Source organism: Coffea arabica, chromosome 9c, assembly GCF_036785885.1.
Source record: "Coffea arabica cultivar ET-39 chromosome 9c, Coffea Arabica ET-39 HiFi, whole genome shotgun sequence".
In the NCBI taxonomy this organism is placed as follows: domain Eukaryota; kingdom Viridiplantae; phylum Streptophyta; class Magnoliopsida; order Gentianales; family Rubiaceae; genus Coffea; species Coffea arabica.
In genome coordinates, this window is record NC_092326.1 from 44,076,457 (window position 1) to 44,098,756 (window position 22,300).

Consider the following 22,300-nt stretch of genomic DNA (forward strand, 5'->3'; position numbering starts at 1 on the left):
AGAGAGAGAGAGAGAGGAGTAAAGGGAACTAGATCTGTAGGCTATCCTGTCTGGAAACCGATTGTGTTGTAGAATGCAAGATGAGCCAAGCAGCCGATTAGGAGAGAGGATTGATTTTTTTTTTTTTGAAACCACAACTATTCTATAACCTATATATCCTAGATTAGGAGAGAGAAGGAGTCTAAAGATACTTGTGTTAAGGGCTAGCAGATACACATACATTATTAAACAAAGAAAGTGTTATGACACAACTCTTAGATTTTTTTTTTGCTGCAGGTGGGATTTGAACCCCTACCTATAGCTCAAACAGGGTCTTAAAACCCATTTTGGTGACCACTGAACTAAGTTGAGTGATTACATACCTATCTAGGGATGTGAAAAGGTGATTTTCGGATGACTGGACCGAGTCAAGGAATTCACCTGTCAAATCTACACAAATTGTACGGGGCTTTGTCCTCCGATTCCACTCCAACATCAAGTCAGTTCGAATACCCAATTGCAAACTAAAAGCAAGATATTAAGAATCTCTAGTATGTGTGTATATGGGTGCGTGTGTTTTTTCCTACGGATGAAAGGGTATTTATAGTAAACAATACGGTGGGGGGGCGATCTGATGAGTTCCAATTCTCGTGAACCTTACGCTGACAGTGTCAGATTTAGGCCTAATGGAGATGACATAGTGGTAATCATGTCATTCTGTCACGTCATTCAGTCATGTACTAGTCAGTTTTTCCAGTGGGATGTCAGATATCAAGGGCGAAAATAGAAGGCGGAGCCAAGGTGAAACCTCCTCGGGGAGACGGAGGCCAACCCTATGGGATGAGGCAATGACCCGAGGTGGTATGGGACTAGCGAATGTCACCTCGCCCAATCGCGAAATCGAGGATGGACGAGGTTAATGCCCTCAGGGTGCAATCCAACTAAGCTACTTGTCAGTTGCTTGCGAATATCTTGATCAACTGCTTAACTTGATTTAGCGTTAATCGAACTTGAGTTGAGGTCGAGCATGCTCGATTATTTAAACGAGCCGAGTTCATCTATTAGAATGTTATAATCAGCGAGCTTAATCAATTAGTATAATTATTTAATTATTTTATCGTTATTCAAATCACAAAGAAAAAAACTTGTTAGAAAATAACTACAATGCCATGCTTTAAAACAATTGTTCCTACGAGTATTCTTTTTCTCTGACAATTGTTGCTAGTTTTCTTTTTTTGGAATTTTCTTTGTTTCATTGTGTGATTTTATGATTAAAAATCTGTATTTTTCATGTAATGTTTTCTTGTTTCATTTGATATTCTTAAGATTAGAAAGTTGTATATTGTTGATTTGTATTTAGTTGAATCTGGATTTTTGGACTGTGTTAAATTTTGTTGGAAAATCTAGAACTTAGTTTGGAATTGAGTATTTGGTCTTTCTGGAAAATATTTGAATACTAAGTTTTGAAAATCAAGTTCGATTAAACTTGAGATTTTACGAGCCCAAATGAGTTGAGCTTGAACTTTTATAAATCTAAGTGAGTTGAACTCAAGCTTGAAGAGACATGCTCATTCGAGTAATGTTGAATTACATCAAATTCGACCTCGAGTATAGTGCTATTTGTGCTCGACTAGATTCATATACACCCATTAAACAAGGTTATGCTAGTGAGAAGGCCTAAAATCTCTGTGTGCCACTTTTTGTTTCATTTTTTTATTATATTGCTATTTTTCCTTCATAAACATCATATTGCTATCACATTAGAATTGTAATTGTGGAATATCCAATTAATACTAAGTCCCTTTTTTTTTCTCCCATTGTAAATCGTAGAACCTAACTTTTACAATTAATCTATATTAATTTCCAGAATTAGGGAATTGAAGAAAAAGATAGGTAAGTGAGTTCTAATTTTCTAGCTTTGATTAGCGGATTTAGAATAAACACCCTGTCGTGCTGGCTCAGCTCAGCAAGAGGCAACTTTCTTTAAAAAAAAAAAAAAAAAAGCCCAGACCAACAATTGACCGATTTTCCTTTTTTTTTTTTTTTCCATCGATAATTTAAGGAATTAGCCTGGGCCTGTACCCGGCCGCAGCTGCGGTAGAGTGAGCGCAATGGAGAGAGATGCTAGACTAGAGAGTAGAGACCTCTCGCAACTTCCCTGGCAATGTGGTTTTCCAATCCAGTCTAGAGGCTCTCTCTCCCCATCATCCCAATCATAAGATGATTCGCCGGACTTCTTATCGGCATCAGTTCGTATACCAAAACCTTCTCCTGTCCTTCCCCACAAATACATTACTATTTCCTCCCCTCAGCTTTACTAGATTGGGATGCCCCAAGCATGCATTTGGACGTCTTTGTTTCCTCCCGGTGAAACAGGACTTTAATTGCTACAATCTCATGAGCCTGCATCTTCATCAATTCCAGGGCATATACAAATAAAAGTTTTCAAGTACTAGCTAGCGGTATGGTCACGCAGCTAATGAAAGTAAATACTTCACCCTTGCCTTTTTCACTTCCACCCGTTTGCTCTATTGCCTCAACTGGAATTTTTCCCTGTATTTCTTTGTATTATAATTTATTTACACAATGCACTTTGCTTTCTACGTTCTATAAAAGAAAAATAGATGAAACATTTTGGACTTCCGTTTGCCAGTAAACTAGCATTCATTCACTCTTAAGAATAATAACGGCGACACCATGGGCATGGTAAAGGTTGCTCATTTATTCCCTCCAATTTCGCCTGCTATTTATACGTGTGTGGTGGGCTGCCACTATTTTAAGAGGAAGTGAGGTAGAATTAAAGCCCTTCCGATGATTTTTTTTTTGGGTTGATTTAAGAAGAGTTTGGTGCTTTCCAGGCCAGAGCTGCTGCTTGCTTCACATTCTTTGTCTTTCTCCATTGTAGTGTAAGAAAAGTCCTGAAGAATTTGCTAATGAACCAGATGCAGAAGCGGCCCTCTATAATGGTTTTAACTTGATTGTTGATCATCTTTGATCAATGTCCATGCTCTACATCACCAACTGCCAAAAGACAGCGGCATTATTGCTACACAGTTTCTCCTGCTATTCATGTCTTGTCTAATGCAAAACTCTGACAGGCCAGCCCATGCCCTAAGGTTAGTTTGAATATTCTCTGATACTTGCTTGTTACTCGTATTTCATTTTCTCGTACCCAAAGTCGAGGGGATACATCTTCACCAAATTATTAACTTATCTGAAGCAGAATCTTCTCCCTCTCAAGCTAATAGTACAAGGCTATATATCTTTTCAGTTTGGATTATTCCCTGATTTCTTCAGCTGGTCTTTAAAAAAAAAAATTCACTGCTGAATTTTTACAGCAAAAGTTTGAAGTATAATATTTTCCTTGGGCAGTATCATGCCATGATTTTAAGTAGTGAAACAGAAGCAGCAATATGTTTAAGGGCATTATCTAATACTTAGAATAAGCTTGATGCTGGAACAAAGTATTGACATGTATTCCTGTCGAAGGAAAGTAGATAGTAACGCTTGTGAAATATCATGTGAACAGAATTTTTGCTATAACTATATATACATGTTATCTTGAAAGAGATTTGCAAAACAGTTTGATCAGGAACGGACGAAGCTTTGAACAGTTGTGGACATTTCAGGCAAAAAGGCAGTTGAATTAGGAGATTTCCTTGGGGCATGTTTGTGTTCTAAATTTTAGTCTCTTCGTTGAAGTTATTTTCAATTTTCACGCATATTGTCATTTTTATAGTCCCGCAATCAAAGCAACATTCTACTTTGCATGTTTATTAGACCATAAGTTTATATCACTGCAGGCTGAAAGATTGGAGCAAAGTTTCAAGGATCCAATGGATAATATGGCGAAGGAGAGGTTCCCTTAAAAGAGACGTCTAAAAAGTTAATGCATGGCACCACTAAATGTTTTCTGGACTGGGACTATCATTTGAGTTCCATATTTGTTGATGCTGATTTGCCTATGTTAATCTCGCTCTCTCTCTCTCATGCCCTCGGGCTCACAAGTTGTGTACGTGCATGCTAGTGTTCATGTGAATGACCATTGAAACATGTCTTTTTGCGTATGCTGAAGAATATCTCAATGCGCTCAAAGATTCTTTAATTTATGTTTAATGCACAGGGACGTTATGGTACTAGAAGTACGTCTGCATTGACTATGAATACAAGTGGGAACATGCCATTTTTTGAAAAGTATCTTGATGCAGACTTGTTGAAGACGCAGACCATCAGCTTCCAGATTAGGCAAGAAAAGATGACATTGTGTCCTCTATCAAGAATGTTAAAACTAAACAAACCTGTAACACATATAGGTAAATCTACTTTACAATACTTGTATCTACAGCAAAATAGTTGTGTTCATCCTGTTTTTTGTTGTTCCTTTTTCATTATTCCGTCCATATTCTGAACATGTGAATAAACCTCTCAGTTAATATGCCCTGTTTGAAGATTGTTTGGGGATGAACTAACTTGAAGCATATGAAGTCTCTCAGATTTCAGAACTTTGTCACCCTATGGCACCAACATGCTCTTTTTTCCTAGTTTAGCTAGTTGATTTTAAAGAGGCTTCTAGGCTGGCTTACATAATTCAAAAATGTTAAAACCAGTCAGTTGCGGCTCCAAGAGTTTCAGAAGAACTAGTAACATCCATAGCTGGTGCCCCACTGGCTGCAAATTTTCAAGAAGCAAGCTGGCTGAGATGCATAACTTAACTCTAGCGTAACTTGTGTTCTAATGCTCTATTTGCTGTATTTTCTTTTCTTGAGTGCCCATTCCATGAACAGAAGGACCTCTGTTCCTAAAAGAAAGAAGCATGTGAACAGAGAAAAACTTTCACTACTTCCTCTCAGTATAGCAAGTAAAAGATTAATTCAATTGCAATGGAAAACAGTACAGATGAACAAAACATGGAGGAGGAACTCCTGCTGCTATTGGTTGTTTTGATTCCTGAAAGTAGTTAATGGTTGGATGTTTCTCAAGGCTAGTATCCTGAAAAAGGAGGCACCTTTTTCAAAGGTAATTTGCACTTATTTTTTTTTTCTCTCTCTTGTGTTCCTTGACATTCAATTTAATATGGGTCTCAGTAGTAATATCTCACTTCAGCATATTAGTAATTAAATTCAATAATGTGTTCTTAATTTCTTATTTTGAGCTTTTGTTGCTGGAAATCTGGACCTTTGTCTTTCGTGTTTTGGTTTACTGGTCTTTTAGCTGATTTTGATTTTAGGGTTTGAACAAGTATCTGACTGCAGGGGACCAGCTATGACGTGGTAAATTAAAAATTGAAGGTTTATCACCATCTTTGTGCTCATAATTTCTAGCATTCCCTACCTTCTTTTCCTCTGCAAAACATCTGACAAAATGCTTCAATGTGCTCGCATTTGTCTCCCAATTTTATCGAACGGTCTCATATATTTTATTAGAGCAGTTCCTGTTTGGATCGGGAATGTTTTGACATTAAGTTCTGTCTGAGTTTGTCATAATATTTTGGGAAAAATGTTGTTGTTAATATGGAGTGTGTTTGGATTGTAAGTTATTTGAAATATTTTTACTGTAGCACTTTTTGTGATGTGATGTATGTGAGATAAAAAAGTAATTGGAAAGATAAAAAGGTGTATTGAAAATTGTAATGGTGATGTCAGCAAATATATTTGGCCAAATAATTGGCTGTCCAAACACACTCATGATTACTACCTGATAGATTAACAAGTACGGACACATATAACCCTGATCAAATCGCAGAGGAGAAGGCAAAAAAAAAAAAAAAGCTTAAGAGTTCGGATTTACCAAGATTTTAATTGTTTGCAGTTTCTAGGTACTGACGTAACAATAATATGCTTGGTGAATTCTAGACCGTTAAACCGATAGCTCTGGCCAGGTTGTTTTGCAGTTAAATAGGATGCAGGCTTCTTCACGTCAAAAGTTTAGATAGCCTATTTTACTCTGCTACCTATTTTATTCTGCAACGTTGACAAGTCACCTGGCTTGAAATGTCCAGAAGCTGCAATGCAATTATGTAACAATTTCGGGAACTATTAAACTTTTGAATTATGACCAAGATCTGTGGTGCTGAGACAGTAGTGTGTCAGAAACCCATTTCTTCTCATATAGTAATTCAGAAACTGGCGGACGACGTCATTGGTGGCGCTACATGACATGACTAAGAGACGTCGTTTCATATACATTTAACTGCTAAAGTCTTCTCTGTTGGACTAAGATGATGCTACTGTTGTTTGGAAAGGACATGATGGCCTTTCAATGGGCGGGGGGGGGGGGGGGGGGGGGGGGGCGTACGATGTTAGAACAGAACATATCGTAGGACATGGACTTGAAGAACTTCCCAATTGTTTGCAAAGTTAGTCTCGCTTGTTATCATCATCATACGCGTATGGGAGGATCAGTTTTGTCAAAATGTGTGTGTGTGTTTCGACTTTTAGTTTGTCAGGCCGTTCGATACGGATACCTACTCGAGAGAGCCTCGAATTTGTCCTTTCGAGCCATTTTCTGCCAAACACCTTTAGTTGCTTACTTTTGAGTAAACGCGTTCCTGTTTGAGAATAAACTAATAAGCAAAAAAATTCATATGAAGTAATTTCATATGATATTAACAGAAATGAATTGGATTTTCAAGCGTGTGAAATTTGTCATGCAGCGTCTCATCATCGAAGAAAAGAGTGAGAGGTGATATTTGACAGTAATATGCTATGCTAGACTGGTTTTGGTTGTCACGACACAGCAGTAGCTCTGCTGGACATGATGGCACTCGTCCGTCTCCATGTTTATTACTACACTAGATTGATTGGTGGGCCCTCTTATTAGCTGTTGCTCACCAAGGTTGGTTCAATAAAGTCCGGTGGCCCATGTTGAATCATCTGGTCTGAACGGTGGCGAGAAGCAGCTCGCTGCACAGAATTAACTCAACAAGTTCGACGGAGCACGCTCTTTGATATAATAATTAGATTATTCTTATTTCTACTAATTCCTCAGATATTATAAATTTTTTTTTAGTAGATTAGAATAGATTAAATTATAAAATTATTATTATTATTATTATTTATAAAAAAAAAAGAAAAAGTAGCAGCTTGGACACACACAACAAAGAGAGGTTAGACAAGCGTTGCAGTCGTTTGGCACTTGATGCAGTTCTCCTACTTATTAGTACTGATCTTCCATCACAGCTGCCGCTTGCCCCCCCCACACGCCGCGACCAGTCTGTAACATTTGTCTCCAAAGCGAGTTATCCCTCTCCTCCTTCCCCCCCCCCCCCCTTCTTTCCAGGAGGACCCATTGCCCTTCATTGCGCCATGCGTCGGCAACCAACCCAAAAAACCTTTGGTGACTCCATATTTATATATTTATAATACTAAGAAAACAAAAAAGACAATCACAATGTTGAAATAGTACCGGCGGATTTGTTTGGATAGGGTATTATTTGAAATATTATTTAAAATAATTACTGTAATACTTTTTGTGATGTGACGTATACGAAATAAAAAGGTGATTGAAAATATAAAAAGATGAATTGAAAAATGTATTTATGATGCAAGCGAAATATTATTTGAGATATTATTTGAATAAAGTAATTTAATTAAACTAGATCGACTTGAATCCTTAATCTGACCCACAGTTTCGGGTGGCGAGAAAGCCAATAAAATTCTCCGGCATGCCTTGCTACTCTCCTCACAGTTACTACTGCTACTGCTTGGTACGGCGGAGCATCACAGAAAACATCACGAAAGAAAATATCATGAAAGAAAATATCATGAAATCGCACTCTACTAGTACCATATATTTTGCCTCTTTATACATACATCTACCTGTGATTAATAACAGAAAAAGGATCCCCAGCAGCTAAACCACCAAAAAAAAAAAAAAAAAAATCAATAATCCCATCTTCATCTTTGTAACCCACCGTCATTTCGCAATTCATGATAGTCGCCAGTGTTGAATGATAATGGAACTCCCCGGCAGGCAGGAAGGCGGCGGGCAAATCAAGAAAGAATGAATGTAGACACTACCAGACTGACTTAAAAAGAATAGTACGCCAAAAAACTGTAGCAAAGTGCTACTGACTGCTACTGCAGTTGTAGTAGTAATGTCTACTACAACTCTACATAGGATAGGAGCGAGTACAATTGCAGAGGAGAGGAGAAGACGGGACTCGCCTCTCCGGGACTCCTAGTCCAACGCATTCGGACCGGCACAGGCCTTCAAAACAGGACTCCAGATCCACTGCACCAAAAACTTCCTACCCCTCCTCCCCTTCACGTTGTACGTCCTTCCCTCTCTGTCCCTCATCACCTGCCCGATGTACCCACCCCCGCCCCCCGTCCCGTACAGCCCCTCGCACAGGTCCCCGATCTCCGTCGGCGCCGTGGGGTCCTCCCCCGCGTACCACGCGTTCACCAGCGGGTTCGATGCCAGCTCCGCCAGCTCGTGCCCGATCACGCTTATCATCCCGTCCACCCCCACGTCCGCATTCGGAGGGGCCAGCGCTCCCGGCCCGCCTCCCCCCATGTACCCGGGCACGGCGAACGGGTACGCGCACACCTCCGGGCACTGCTTCCCGGAGTTGCCCACCCAGGCGTACGGCAGCGTGTAGCCCACCACGGACGGGAAGGTGAAGTAGTGGAAGCCGCAGACGGCCCGGCAGAAGTCCTGGACGGTGACGTCCCCGGAGGTGAGGATGAGGTAGATGCCGTTCTTGTGGTCGACGGGCAAGGGCTTGGATCGGACCGCTGCGGCGATGACCTGCTGCATGGAGAGGCGGGTGAGGTGGGTGCCTTGGGAGCAGCGGGGGTCGGAGTACTCGCCTGCGACGACGACGGAGCTGGAGATGTTGGCGCCGGTCTGGTCGCTGTAGAGGGAGACGGTGCGCCACCACTGGGAGACGGAGGGGGAGGGAGCGGCGCGGCGATCGGAGGTGGAGATGGAGAGGAGGAAGTCCTTGATGAGGAGCTGGTGGGAGGCGGCCCAGCGGCCGTACCAGATGAGGTAGATGTTGATCGGGGAGGAGAGGACGGGGCCCATGTGGTAGCGAAGGTCGACCAAGTCGGAGGAGCCCTCAAATTTCTTGGAGGCGGAGAGGGACTTGGGGGGAAGCTTTGGGTTGAAGTAGGAGTCCGATTGTGTTTGGAGAGTCTGCTGCTTTGCCGAGGAATTGGAGGCGGCAGCAGCATTGTTGAAGGGGACGATGAGGAGAAGAAGCAGCGGCAATAGTGTCTGTGCTCCTCCTCCTCCTCCTCTTACTGCTGTTTTAATCAACATTTTTGCGTATAATATTTTTTTTTTAAAGTCACTTTCCTCCTCCGGGAGGGGAATAAAAGTATAGCGCCAGAAATGGAAATGGTTGAGGCGGGGGAAGGGGACAGCCGTAGGGAAGGAAGGGGGGAGTTTGCGTTTGCCGCGAGTGAGGAGGGGGTTTCTCTGATCTGTGAATTTATAGGGAAGGGAGAAGGAAGTCCCTACTCCGATTTCTGAAACTCTCCAAGAAAGAAGTTCCTTTTTTTTTTTTTTTTGAAAAAAAAGTGTGTATTATTCAGGACAGTACAGTAGTGTCGCACACACAAAAGTGTGGGTGTGTGTGTGGGGATCTCTCTGCGCTGTGGTTTGGGAGGGAAATGGGCTGGTGACAGCTATTATCAGAGGGATTTCGATTTCAATTCATTTTATGTGGGCACGGGCACAGCAGTCGAGTACCGACCGGTGTCAATTGCGCTTTTTGGGTCAGATTTTAATAAATTTAAACTCGGCTCACAAATTATATGAATTGTCCGATATTGAGCTTTTGGACTTTAAGCTCACCTTAAATTGAGATTGATCCAAAGTCATAATTAAATGCATAATTATATATAGAATTAAATGCAAAAAAGCCTCACGAATTTATTGCACTAGTTGCATTTTGCATCCTAAATTATTTAATAGGCACTTTACACCCCCTTAGTCAATTAGAAAACAGTAAGAAAATTAACTCCATCCAAATAATTGATGCAATGGCCCATTTATCATCCACTAAAAGCTTGTGTAAAGTGACAAAAATGATTTTTTGGCAAGGAAAATTGTCACCTTAAATGGATTAATTTTCACTTCATAATAAAATTCTGACTGAAAACATATAACAATAAAATATACGATCACTTTGAATTACAACTCAAACAAAAGAAGCAGGAAAAAAAAAAAGAAGAAACGGAATAAATTCAATTCAAGAATCTTAGTAACCTTTTTTTTTTTTTTTTTTTTTTACATATTTGAAGTTTGCCTAGGGAAAAAAAATTGCTATCGAGCAAATTTAAATAATTTAGGAATTTTATTGAAATTTCGGAGTCCAATACTAATATGCGATTTTTAATTTTGGTTCGGTATTGCAACTTTATTGTAGTTATTGTGCTAAATTCATATGAAAAATTTTGGATGCTACTCTAATTTTATTCTTGTAAAGATTTCAAGTGAAAATTTGCTGATTATATGGCATTATGATGCACTAAAGAAATTTATGAGATTCTAAAATTGCAACAATAGTCGTTTAATATTTCCATGCCTTGCCCTCACATATAGTGTTTTTTTACGTGTTAATAAATAGACTTTTTGATATAAAGTGAAAATTAATCTATTTAAAGTAGTAATCTTTCCCACCAAAATAACAAACATTTTTGTTACTTCAGTTTTTAATGGAGAATAAATTGGCCATTTCATCCATTCCTTTGATGAAATTAATTTTTGAATTATTTTTTAGTTGACCAAATGTGTAAAGTGCCTATTAGTATGCTATAGGGTGTCAAGTGTAACTAGTATAATAGTTCGTTAGAGTTTTATACATTTAAACCTTATATATATATAAGATATATTTTATAACTATGAATTAATACAAATTTATATAAATTATCAATATTTTATATCGTAATACGTATAATTATAAATTATAGATATTATTTTATATTTTTTGCCTATATAATTATACTCATATATGGGTTAGAGTTTAATTGTGCTCGAGTCTAGAATAACCCAAACCCAACTTACATTTAATTTAAAAGCATAGGTTTGGTGAGCTTTTTTCAGGCTGGACCGACAGAACTCGGACTGGCTCGGCGTCCTTGACAGTCCCATTAGGAACGCAACAGCACTGGTATACCACATGTATCAAAAATGTGTCCCTTCGTTTCCTTTTCCTGCCTCTCTGTCTGTCTCCTTACTTTTAATTGGACCGCAATACACATGTAGCATTAGCTCGCAGGACCGGACGGGAATGACCATGGACACGGACATGGTGGCAAAATGAGCGGAATTTTAATTGGACAGCAATGTATCAGATATATATGTATATTTTTTTTTTGTCCAATGTAAAATTATGTAATTTCACGTATTAATACTGTTAATGTGACACGTAATATTAAATGCGTATTTAGGAGGTGTTTGATAAATAGGTTTCAAGTTCAATAACATCCGTAAATAATGATTGTTTATGCTTAATTGTACCCATAGTCTTCTACCTTGGAATTTCACGCTGCATGATTCATATGAGATTAGGCAAGTATTTAAAAATGAGATTCTTGAGTTTGTCAGAGTTACAATTACGTGCAATCATGTGAATTTGAAATCCATTTACCAAATACCCCCTAAATATGCATTCAATGATATGTGTCACGTAAGCAATATTAATAAGTGGAACTACGTAGTTTTACATTGAATAGGAAAAAAGGACAGAGAATCCTATCCTCTGATGTACTGTATGGGTTTAAACTTTAAACCCGACCAATCCTAAACATTTGTCGTGGGATTATTAGGGACGGGATTAATTTGAGCTATGCCCGACTTAGGCTAGCACCTTTTTTTTTTTTTGCTTTTAGTGTTTTGTTCGTACAAGCAGTAATGTATTTCCAAATAACGACTTATGTTAAACCAAGTTAATCTCTTGTTATTGAGGTAGTAATTATATTGCCAAAGAAAAGTACTATAGTAATTATGTCAATTTTTTTTAATGGGTGCTATGTGATTCCTAGATAAATCCTAGCTATTCCAAATTTTTTTTATCTAATTTTTTTGTACATAGAAAAATAGCTGCACGTAGATGCATTCACAACGTTAAATTTTTTCTCATTTATTTTTAAAATATTAATTGTCCGTTCCTTATAAAATTAAAATTAAATTAGTGGTCTTGACCTAAATTTTTGATAATTTTTTCATTCTATTTACACGTAGTAATTTACCTGTATTATTAACGCATTTTTCAGCCATCTTTTTATATTACATATGTTAATAAAAAAAATTTACAGTATTCTTTTATAAAAATTATTTCAAAGAATCTCCAGTCCAAACGCGCTTGTCTTGCGACTTGTGAGTTATGACTCCATTAAGGAAAACGCCATCAGATACGTTGCTGTAAAAGTGGAGTGGGGATAAATAAAGTGCTGATCAGTCTCTTGTTGACTCGCCGCAGCCACAGAACACGCTAGCTAGCAGTAGGCCGGAGAGTTGCCTAGGACGGGGCAGCGGTGGCGACCAGAAACGCAGAATAGGAGGAGGACGTCCCCAAAAAAGATCAAAAGTCAAGCCGAGAAGCCACCGGAAAACCCACTAAGAGTAAATTACAAAAAGAAATAAAAAAAAAAAACAGATTATCCATATATAGTTTTTTTGTCAGTCATGTAATGGTAGTATCATTAAGTAAGTGGGGTGGTTTATTAAGAAGGTCAGGTGGCAAAAGCCGCAAAGACTTGGCTGCTTTTGCTTCCAGCTGCTGCCGCCTTGCTCGGTAGACCCGGCGCCCCAAACCTAACCTAATCGGGGCTTCTTTCGATTTTAGGTGTAGAAATGGGGAAGTGGTGGCGGTGCGATATCCGCTATCTTCTCCTGCTTGCTGTGATCCCTTTCATCTACGTCCAGGTCCCTCTCTCTATCTCTCTCTGCCCACATTGCTTCCATTTCTGTTATCGATAAACCCTAATTTTTCTCCTTTCATTACTCCTCCTATTTCCTTAATGACGATTTCAGCTTTTTATTGAACATGCTCACCGTGTTTATGTGATTGGAATCTATCCCTTTTTTGGGTCTCAGATGCGGCTCTTTGGCACCCAGACTGACTATGCTGATCGTCTTGCTGCTGCTGTATGTATGCCCTGTCTCTTAATTCACCTCCATATTCTTCCATACCTTAAACATATCGTGTTTCTTTAGGGATTTTCCATTTCATTTTAACTATTTGGCTATTAAATCATGCCCGTACGTGTAAGCGCATGCATCCCATATTTCCGTATTTACTATGGCAAATGGGGTCTATACTACTTTTTACTTGGAGGTGAACTCATGGATGCTTCTAGGTATTAAAACTCTGCTAATTTCATGTGGATACAGCGTAATGCTGTCAATAAAGGCTTCAAGGTCTAAAGGATTGAAACTTGAATCTCCTTCAGGGAAGAAGAAACTAACTGAAATGTGTAGAGAAGAATCCTTTAGGAAGGGAGTGCCAAATTGCAAAATTCCACCTTATTCACATGGTGTCTTTTGCTGATTTTATCACTAAGTTTAAGGTTGGAAACTAATTACTTTGGGGTCTTCTGTTTGACTTCGACAATATTTCAATGACTCAAATTGCTAAACCTCTAATTTTGCACGTGGACTGTTTGTTGAGTAAATTCGCATTTTTCCCACATTACTGTCAGTTAATGCGTAATAGTTACCCTTGCTTAAAACTGGGGAGAACATATGTACCTGAGACATGGTAGCTTGTTGATTACATTAGGTAGAAGCAGAAAACCATTGCACTAGCCAGACACGATTACTGATTGATCAGATTAGCATGCAACAAGGAAGGATTGTGGCCCTTGAAGGTATGCTATATAGACACATTCACACACACTGACATACAGGTATACATGTTCTTCTATCCTCATATTTTGTTATTTTGTTTCTAACCATTCTATGTTGTTGGAAGTTGTATGCTCCTATCGACCAACATTTGCAAAAGGAACACTATTGTAGTATGAGCAGCACTGGGAATTAGACAAATAAATATTCTGCATCATGCATGGAAAGTTCAATTTTTTGGTGCTATAATTTGTGATGAAGGAAAGAACAGGAAGCCGGGTTTCACGTTATGTGTTTCCTCTTCATCCTTTTGCAGAAACCATATCCTAATAGCACTTAATTGCTTGTATATGGTTTGAAGTCTGACTTACTTCAACTGTTAAAGGGATACTGCATTATTATGATATTTGCTTCCTTCAATTATCAGAGAGATGTGGGATTTTTATTTGGCCTGCCTGAACTGAGTTTTTGCTTATCATTTCAGAAGAAAAGATGCGTCAGGACCAGGAATGCAGACAATTGAGGGCACTTGTTCAAGATCTTGAGAGTATGTTCACACTACTTATTGATGTTTCTTTGTGTCTTGGCGACAGTGCCATTATGCAGTAAATTTTCTTTTGGCTAATGATAGATCAGCAAATAAAGAGCTATATGATGTTCTCGGGAGAACTCACAACACCCATTAGAGCTATGTGATCCTGACATTTTTCTTTCATCCCCGTGTTTTTTTTTCTTTCATGAATCTGTAGGGGAGTGCCTTGGACTAATATGAAATATTTTTTAGGGCAGTTGAAATCCTGTATATGTCTGATCCACAAGTACATAACTAAATGGGATGACAATGTAAATTGTTCTACTTATCCACCCCCCCCCCCCCCCCCCCCCCCCCCCCCCCCCCCCCCCCAAAACACCACCCACAAAAAAAAAGGTTTTCACACTTCTGCTATAGCTTTTAAATGAACCCTTGTCTCTTAGAATATCATGTCAAAAACAGTACATACATGGAGCTACTTCTGTTCTTTTGTTTCTGATTTCCTAAATTAGGTCCATATTTGGTCAAGACATTACATCATCTCATACATCATTTCAAAGCAATAAGCACCCGACCTCACGCCTATTTATGTGAATAAGTTTATTGGCTTGTGCATGATGGGTGACACTGATGTTCTCTTGTTGTAGGGAAGGACCTGAAGAAGTTAATTAGCAATGTGCAGGTTCACCGTGAAATAAGAAAATTTTGTTATAGCCTACTTGATTAGAGATCATAGCCTACTGTATTCCAACTATTTTCTTCTTTGTATAAATCAGGTGCCAGTAGCAGCCGTTGTAGTAATGGCTTGCAATCGTGCTGATTACCTTGAAAGGACCATCAAATCTATCCTGAAGTATGTTTGTGTTTTTAGCTACTGTTTGGATTGATGGAATTGAAAAGGAAAGGCAAGGAAAAGGAGGGATTATGTATTTTATTTTGGATTGATTTTTTGAGGAGGGAAAGGGATGGAGAAGATAAGTTTTAAATGTTAAGTTCATTTTTGTCCTAAAGTATGTGTACTGCAAGGGAAAGGAACATTTTGATTAATAGTTTTAAAATATATACTTTCTAGACAGAAACTTTGCTATTTGATTCCTTGCCTTTCTATCTCACAGTTTTTTAAACATGTCCTCTATTTGCCTTTCACATCTATCGAATCAAAAAATAAAGTAATACCACCACCCTTTACTTTTTTTTCCACCATTATCTATTCCTCTCATTTCCTTTCAATCCTAAGGGTGCCCAAGCATTATTCTTCTGCTAAGTAAAAGAGTCGTACGGGATTTTACCTGACCATTATTGGTATGTTCTTCATGTCAACCAGATATCAAAAGTCTGTCGCATCAAAATTTCCTCTCTTCATATCACAGGTACATTGATGAGGTGGAGATTGTCTCTTCTATTTGATATTTTGTGTTTGATGATACTTGTGGAGATAGGCTGCAATTTTCATTTTTTTTTTCTTTTCTATGAGCAGGATGGTTCAGATCCAAATGTTAAAAATAGGGCTTTGAGTTATGATCAGCTGACATACATGCAGGTATTTCTTGTTATTTGTTGTTTGTGGCGGCTTTGGCTATAAGTTGAATATATACAGCTCTCAAGTGAATTGATACTAGGGGCCTGTGATTTTGTAGGCATTCCCCTTAAAGTTTAGCACCTTTTTCTGATGTTAATGCATCTGAATAGTGATCCATTAGAAACTGAGACAGTTTATTTGTCAAGATTATGGAGGAAAGATTGTCCTTTTAATTTGCATCATTGGCCTGATCCTATTATCTTAATAAACTCTGAGAATACTCTTTCAATGAGTCTGCTTTCTAACTGTTTTGATGATTCCTGTTTTGTAGCACTTGGATTATGGACCTGTCCACCCAGATAGGCCTGGGGAGTTAATTGCCTACTACAAGATTGCACGTATGGCTGCTTTTATGTCTTCTTTAAATGACATATAAGTGTATCTCTTACTTTTTGATGATGTTATAGGTCATTACAAGTGGGCATTGGATCAATTGTTTTACAAGCACAATTTCAGCCGAGTCATCATACTTGAGGGTGCTGACATCTCCTTTTGAATACTTCTACTCTCTTGTCTTGCTTTCACTAAGAGTCAATTCTTGCGAACTGCAGACGATATGGAGATTGCCCCAGATTTTTTTGCCTATTTTGAGGCTGGAGCAATGCTTCTTGACAGTGACAAGTTAGTTTCTTTTGAAGATCAAATTCTTTTCGAGTGTAATAATTTCTGTAATTTACACGCACTTTAAACTCTTGACACTAGGTCAATTATGGCTATATCTTCGTGGAATGACAATGGGCAAAAGCAGTTTGTGCAAGATCCTTGTAAGATTCTTAATCTTTTTTTTTTTTTTTTGTTGACTGTTCAACAGTACATAGCTTGAATAAGAAGTTTAGCTGGATTAAACTGCATAATGCTGTTATTTGAAACCATAATTTCAAGGGCTGTTTGACTGCTTTTATCGTTGAGTGGAGCTCCTGTTCTCTGATTAACTTGATTAATGCATTTCAGACATGAATTATCATCAACTTCTATTGTAAACAGAGCTTTCTGTTTCTGCTTGTTACCCATTATGTTATTTGCAGACGCGCTCTACCGCTCAGACTTTTTCCCGGGTCTTGGATGGATGCTTTCTATATCTACATGGGATGAATTATCTCCAAAGTGGCCAAAGGCATATCCTTCTACATATTTATGTTTGAACATGACACTTACAGAAAGGGACTTGCATTATTTCATTTTTAACTTCTCCTCCTTAGTTATTATATCACAATAAAAAATTAGGGTGCAATCTTTTGAGCATTTTCTTGACCAAACATTCACTTACTGGGATGATTGGTTGAGACAAAAGGAGAATCACAAAGGTCGACAATTTGTTCGACCAGAAGTGTGTAGAACATACAACTTTGGTGAGCATGTAAGTATATCTGAGAACTTTACAGATTTCTTCTGTTTAACACAGTTCAGGTTGTCTCTGGTGATAAAGAGAATGCATTGGATGGTGATGTCCTGTCAGCCATGGCTGAGTTTTTCTCTGGATATATTGTCATCTATGATCAAGTCTATCTTCTGTTCTAAGGACAGATGTGGTCATAACGAAGATACTTGGTTTTGATTCTGAATGCTGTAAATTGTCATCTTATTTGCTTCTGAAGAAGTTGCTGGAGCTACCTACCTCTATAGTGTCAGCTAATTTGATTCTTTTGTTGCCTTACTGGTAGAGTTGACACTACTAGATGTTTAGTATTCATGGCCTTCCTCTATCTCTCTCATTTGATGTTGCAACTTTCCTCTTTCAGTTCATTTTTATAAAATTTCCCACTCTTTTGGCATATGATCTTTTTTCTGAAGTCTTATTGATTTACTTACAGGGGTCTAGTTTGGGGCAATTCTTCAAGCAATATCTTAAACCTATTAAGCTGAATGATGTACAGGTATGTATCTGTTGTCATCGCTTTGTTCTTCGTTTTCACTTTCTTTAGCGGCTGCTACCAGACTCAGTTTCTCTGATAGTATATTTATTATTCTATTGTTGGCCATAGGTTGATTGGAAGTCTATGGACTTGAGCTATCTAATGGAGGTATTAATCACAGCTTAAACTGAAATCTGTTTCATAAGGCAAAAATACAGGACAAAATTGCATAGAGAAATTTAGTGTCTTCCGTACTCAGTTATTGATTGTAAATCAAAATTTTCAGGACAAGTATGTCAAGCATTTTGCTGAACTGGTTAAAAATGCTAAACCTGTGTATGGAGCTGATGCTGTTCTAAAAGCATATAACATAGATGGTGATGTGCGCATTCAGTACAGAGACCAAATGGATTTTGAATTCATTGCCCGCCAATTTGGTATTTTTGAAGAATGGAAGGTAATAATATGGATTTGGTTTTCTTTTCTATTTCCATGGTGTTACCTAACTTTGAAGTTTGGATTTAAGTTTCCTTTTTAATTCCATGGCGTCCATATATCTATTTGATCGAACTTTGAAGTAGAGCTGTATCAGAACTTGAATGTCTGGAGAGTATGTGGTCAAATTAGTTTTAAGACTCAGAAAATACACCTTGTACACATTTCTAAGATTGAAAACACATGCAGTTTTTTTCTTGAGTTCTCATTCATAAACTTGTATTAGTTTAATCTCTCCTATTTCTGCTGTGTTAATGGTCTTCGGTTCATGCATAACACAATTTTGATTCCTGTGAGTTTACGACATCAATTCTTCTGCTTTTCCCAACAGAAGTGAAGTATCATTGAAAAACAGAAATGAATCAGCCTATCTGTTATGTTGATACATATGTTCTTTAGTTGTCTACATATTCTTCTGTATTCAACCACCTACAGTTTTGCCCCCATTATTCTGTTCCCTTTCCTTTTGTAGGATGGGATACCACGGGCTTCGTATAAAGGAGTAGTAGTTTTCCGGTATCAAACCCCAAGACGTGTATTCCTTGTCGGTCCTGATTCCCTCCAGCTGCTTGGGATTGGACGCACCTAGAGGTAACAAGCATCTGCTCTTATCCCAATTTCTTTTCAACAAAAGCAAGCTTAAAGGGCTAATACCTTAAAGGTTACTGAAGGGATCTCTATTTTTGTATGTTACTTCACACGTTCAAACACTGTTTTTAAGTGCCCTCCTGTATGTTGCATCCATCACCAGATAACTGATGGGAAGCCACAAAGAAACATAGAAGCTGAGTATGGACCTTCCGCTATTAGTTTATGCCTGATGGCCCACAATTTTTGAACAAAGAAAGAATAAAGATGTTTGATCTTCTTTTTTACTTTAAGATCATGTCTTGAAGTTAATTGACTGACAGATACCTCTATCTGTCTCTGAGCAGTTTTGTAGAAGAGGACACGATTTTCGGATAAAGTGGGTTTAGTGATGTGAAAAAGATTCCTATAAAAGCATGCAGAGGCATTATGGGCAGTTTATCGTCCAATTCACTGTAAGGAGTATGTGACTGGAGCTTACAAAGTTAAGTTTTTTTTTTTCCCCCTAAAATTATCACACAGGAGAGTCAAAAGTACCAGTTTGCTACCAACAGATGCATTTTCGAGTGGAGAGGAAGATGAATTGCGACCATCCCCCTATATGAGCCCCTCCCTCCCTCCTTAGTAGTGTAGACGGGTGGTCGTTACTCTTTTGTAGATTGTAGTACTGAGTAATTAAATGGACACATACTGTTAATAGTTAAAGACAGTTCAGTACCCATAACGAATCCTAAAACATTTTTTTGCCTAAGCTGCATAAAATTTCACTCGGATTGTTATTCTATATTTCATCAATTAGTAGTTCTTTTTTTTTCCCTCCATTTTCTTTTGGTAAAAATTACGTTGTGTGCTAACTTTTAAGCAGTGTAAAATGTGGTCCTCTCAGCTGCTTGCAAAGAGGGCTCTATTTGGATACTGTGCACCTCAATTGTAACAGAGAGATTAGTTTAATAAGATGTCTGGTCCCAATTGTCGCGAGAGGAGAGGATGCGCCAGAGTTCCTGCAAAGACATTTTTAAATTCCCAAATGGCAATTTTAGGCTCCAACATTTTCTATTTTTTACCCTTTCTTGGACTAGAAAAGTTATAGCGTTTATCTCAATCTTTAGAAATTAAGAGCCTCAAACAGGGACAGAGTTGCAACTGGGACGGTAGGCACGGGACTTTTGCACTATAACAACGCGAATAAAGACACAATAAACCCTGGAAAGCCCTATGGAAAAAAGAAAGAAAAAAAAAAGGATTCTGAACCAAGAGTGGACATAGTCAAAAAATGGTCTTTTGACTTGTTGCAGTGACTGTAGTCATGGCCAAGAGTAGACGTTGATCAAGAAGAAGAGAGGTGGCCTTGTTCCACCAGGGATGCGATGCAGTCATCGAACATTTCCCGGATGGACCTGAAGTTCTTGAATCCCAAGCCCTCCAGCTTCGATGTATTCAGGTCATAAGATGGTCTGTTATCAAGCTTGTGAAACCTGAAACGGGAGGAGGTACGGCATGGGTATAATTTCGATGCAAGGTAGGCTACTAGTAACTAAGTAGAATACTAAATAGCAAGCAAACCTTTTGGGTATAGGCAGGGCAGGGTAGGTGGCGGATAGAATGGAGGCTAGCTCATCATTGTCAAGGACAGTGGAAGAACAGAGGTATCGTCCTTGAGCATTCCTGCGTTCATACACCAGGATGTGACACAGCGCAACATCGTCAATATGCACATATCCCATTCTTCCATGCCATTCGAATTTCTGCGTCTCCCCTGTATTATTACAGTGTATGCTACCCATTATGCTTTAGGGATATGCTACGATTAACACCAAATAGCACACGAGAATGAGAGAGAGCAGCTAGTACTCCACCTTTGAGCAAGCCGAGGACGTCGGCCGCTGTGGAACATAACTCCGGAGGCAAGCTAGGTCCAATCACGAATGAGGGGAGAACGGTGACCAGGTCAATCTCGTTCTCCTCACAGAATTTCCAGGCAGCCTTCTCCGCCAGAGTTTTTGATAAAACATACCAGATCTTCTTGCATTTGCCAGAGCATGCAAAATTAAGCATTATATCACAGCATGTTTTTTTTTTATCCAAAAATCTGTGTGTTTCTTAGTGCTGTTGCAAATTCACAAACTGATTCATGCGGAGTTGCTGATGAGGGTACGTACCTTCAGTCTCTCGCAGAGCATCTCAGAGCTCCAAGATGATTCGTCCAGTGGTACGTTGGGATCAAAATCCTCTCTTGCCCTCACAGTTGAGGAAGACGAGGTCAGAACAACACGCTTCAGAAATGGATTTTTCTTGCACGAACGCAGCACATTTAGCGTACCCTCAACAGCAGGTTTCAAAATTTCAGCCTATGCAATTTTAGGATTAGATTAGGAGTCAATAACTTTGTGTGATGCACATACATATCTCACAAAATCGACAGCATGTATGTGGATTTCGCTTGTGGATCTAATTCAGAACTAACTAATTTCCTCAACCACTCCATAAGAAGGCAACGCCCACTTGAAAAGAAAAGAACTTGGAACGCAATAACGAAAAAAAAAAAAAAACCCTTCTTCCCCATTTCTTGTTTCTCTCAGGTAACAGTTACACTGAAATTGCTTTGCTAGTTCATTGCAGTCCACAATGTTAGTTTAGTGCCGCCAGCACTGCTGAGGATTTTGTTATGAGAATTATTGAGTTAATAAATGCTGTCAAAGTGGCATCCACAATCAAACTTTACATGCCTTGGGATCGGATGCTGGTCGCCCTAGAACAGGGGATGCAGTGTGAAAGACACCTTCACAGCCCATTATTGCATCATCGAAGCTGCCTTCCTCCATTAAGTCGCCCTTCACCAGCACCAGTCTCTCCTTTGCTCCCTCCAGCCTCCAGAGATGTGCTACCTTCTTGGCATTTTCTGTTCATGTCACAAACTCACAACAGAGACTAGGCATGCATGACTCGCCGCCATTCATCAATTACTTCTTGGCATGCTCAGTTCCCGGAATGTATTCATGCCATTCCCAGCCCAGGCACCAACACCAAAACAATGAAAAAAAAAATAAAAATAAAAAGAAAGAAAGAGCTACCTGGATCTCTGACCGTCCCGGTTACTCGATAGCCAGACAGCAGCAGTCGCTTGATCAGCCAAGAAGCCAGAAAGCCAGATGCACCGGTCACGCATACTTTGCCCCTGTTTTCCTCCATCTCTCGTTCTTCTCTTGTTCTTTTGGAGTTTCTTTCCTCTTTCATTTTTTGGCTCACCCCTTTTTATAACAGTTCAAAGCTATTACATTTAAGGTAACACCACCTTCAGCGTCTTTAGTGATTCATACTTAAATAGTGTATATAAATTCATCCAACATTTGTGAAGCATCGGAGGTTTTACAGATGAGGCAAGTCATCGCAGGTTTGTGAAGCATCCACTTGACAACTAACTGCATAAAACAGAAATAAATAAAATCTATCCAAGGCCTTCAGTCGAGAGTCGGC

The 22,300-nt window shown here is 38.9% G+C and overlaps 3 protein-coding genes and 1 long non-coding RNA gene across 9 annotated transcripts; 2 read left to right on the forward strand and 2 right to left on the reverse strand.

Annotated features, from left to right (window-relative positions):
• Window positions 1-2,056: 2,056 nt before the first annotated feature.
• On the forward strand, window positions 2,057-5,515 carry LOC113708012 (uncharacterized). Of its 4 annotated transcripts, none has more exons than XR_011820843.1 (5): window positions 2,057-2,464; window positions 2,885-3,095; window positions 3,783-3,991; window positions 4,103-4,292; window positions 4,871-5,515. It is a non-coding gene; the product is annotated as an uncharacterized lncRNA (long non-coding RNA). The 4 variants fall into 4 exon arrangements; XR_011820844.1 differs by adding an exon at window positions 3,563-3,647 and having other exon boundaries at window positions 4,103-5,419; XR_003452394.2 differs by having other exon boundaries at window positions 4,103-5,419.
• Window positions 5,516-7,737: 2,222 nt separating this feature from the next.
• Window positions 7,738-9,468, reverse strand: LOC113708636 (protein EXORDIUM-like 5). The gene has a single exon (XM_027231171.2). It carries the CDS (start codon window positions 9,244-9,246, stop codon window positions 8,158-8,160), a length of 1,089 nt encoding a protein of 362 aa, XP_027086972.2. The 5' UTR covers window positions 9,247-9,468; the 3' UTR covers window positions 7,738-8,157.
• A 2,832-nt stretch (window positions 9,469-12,300) lies between these two features.
• On the forward strand, window positions 12,301-19,610 carry LOC113708696 (alpha-1,3-mannosyl-glycoprotein 2-beta-N-acetylglucosaminyltransferase). 2 transcript variants are annotated; one of them, XM_072064435.1, is made up of 19 exons: window positions 12,310-12,858; window positions 13,030-13,080; window positions 13,715-13,802; window positions 14,264-14,326; window positions 14,959-14,993; window positions 15,088-15,164; window positions 15,636-15,681; window positions 15,789-15,851; window positions 16,162-16,228; window positions 16,298-16,366; window positions 16,442-16,511; window positions 16,593-16,654; window positions 16,916-17,005; window positions 17,153-17,247; window positions 17,702-17,764; window positions 17,873-17,911; window positions 18,030-18,200; window positions 18,711-18,829; window positions 19,174-19,610. In XM_072064435.1, the coding sequence occupies exons 1-18, from the start codon at window positions 12,787-12,789 to the stop codon at window positions 18,825-18,827; spliced, it is 1,338 nt and encodes a 445-aa protein (XP_071920536.1). In that variant the 5' UTR covers window positions 12,310-12,786; the 3' UTR covers window positions 18,828-18,829; window positions 19,174-19,610. The 2 variants fall into 2 exon arrangements, 1 of the variants encoding a protein (XP_071920536.1); XR_011820960.1 differs by lacking the exons at window positions 18,711-18,829; window positions 19,174-19,610 and having other exon boundaries at window positions 12,301-12,858; window positions 17,153-17,547; window positions 18,030-18,150.
• A 214-nt stretch (window positions 19,611-19,824) lies between these two features.
• On the reverse strand, window positions 19,825-22,246 carry LOC140004041 (tetraketide alpha-pyrone reductase 1-like). 2 transcript variants are annotated; one of them, XM_072064437.1, is made up of 6 exons: window positions 21,898-22,246; window positions 21,553-21,725; window positions 20,986-21,174; window positions 20,683-20,845; window positions 20,390-20,582; window positions 19,825-20,301 (listed from the first exon to the last, which is right to left on the reverse strand). In XM_072064437.1, the coding sequence occupies exons 1-6, from the start codon at window positions 22,058-22,060 to the stop codon at window positions 20,154-20,156; spliced, it is 1,029 nt and encodes a 342-aa protein (XP_071920538.1). In that variant the 5' UTR covers window positions 22,061-22,246; the 3' UTR covers window positions 19,825-20,153. The 2 variants fall into 2 exon arrangements, with proteins under 2 accessions (XP_071920538.1, XP_071920537.1); XM_072064436.1 differs by having other exon boundaries at window positions 20,683-20,848.
• Window positions 22,247-22,300: the final 54 nt, after the last annotated feature.

Bases quoted from the DNA above. Each gene is read 5' to 3' on its own strand.
- LOC113708696 (XM_072064435.1), top strand. From the start codon at position 12,787: ATGGGGAAGTGGTGGCGGTGCGATATCCGCTATCTTCTCCTGCTTGCT. The intron at 13,803-14,263 runs GTATGCTATATA...TTATCATTTCAG, and splicing joins AAGGATTGTGGCCCTTGAAG to AAGAAAAGATGCGTCAGGAC. The intron at 15,165-15,635 runs GTATGTTTGTGT...CATGTCAACCAG, and splicing joins ACCATCAAATCTATCCTGAA to ATATCAAAAGTCTGTCGCAT.
- LOC140004041 (XM_072064436.1), bottom strand. From the start codon at position 22,060: ATGAAAGAGGAAAGAAACTCCAAAAGAACAAGAGAAGAACGAGAGATG. The intron at 21,175-21,552 runs GCATGTAAAGTT...AAAATTGCATAG, and splicing joins GACCAGCATCCGATCCCAAG to GCTGAAATTTTGAAACCTGC. The intron at 20,583-20,682 runs GTGGAGTACTAG...GTAATAATACAG, and splicing joins CGTCCTCGGCTTGCTCAAAG to GGGAGACGCAGAAATTCGAA.
- LOC113708636 (XM_027231171.2), bottom strand. From the start codon at position 9,246: ATGTTGATTAAAACAGCAGTAAGAGGAGGAGGAGGAGGAGCACAGACA.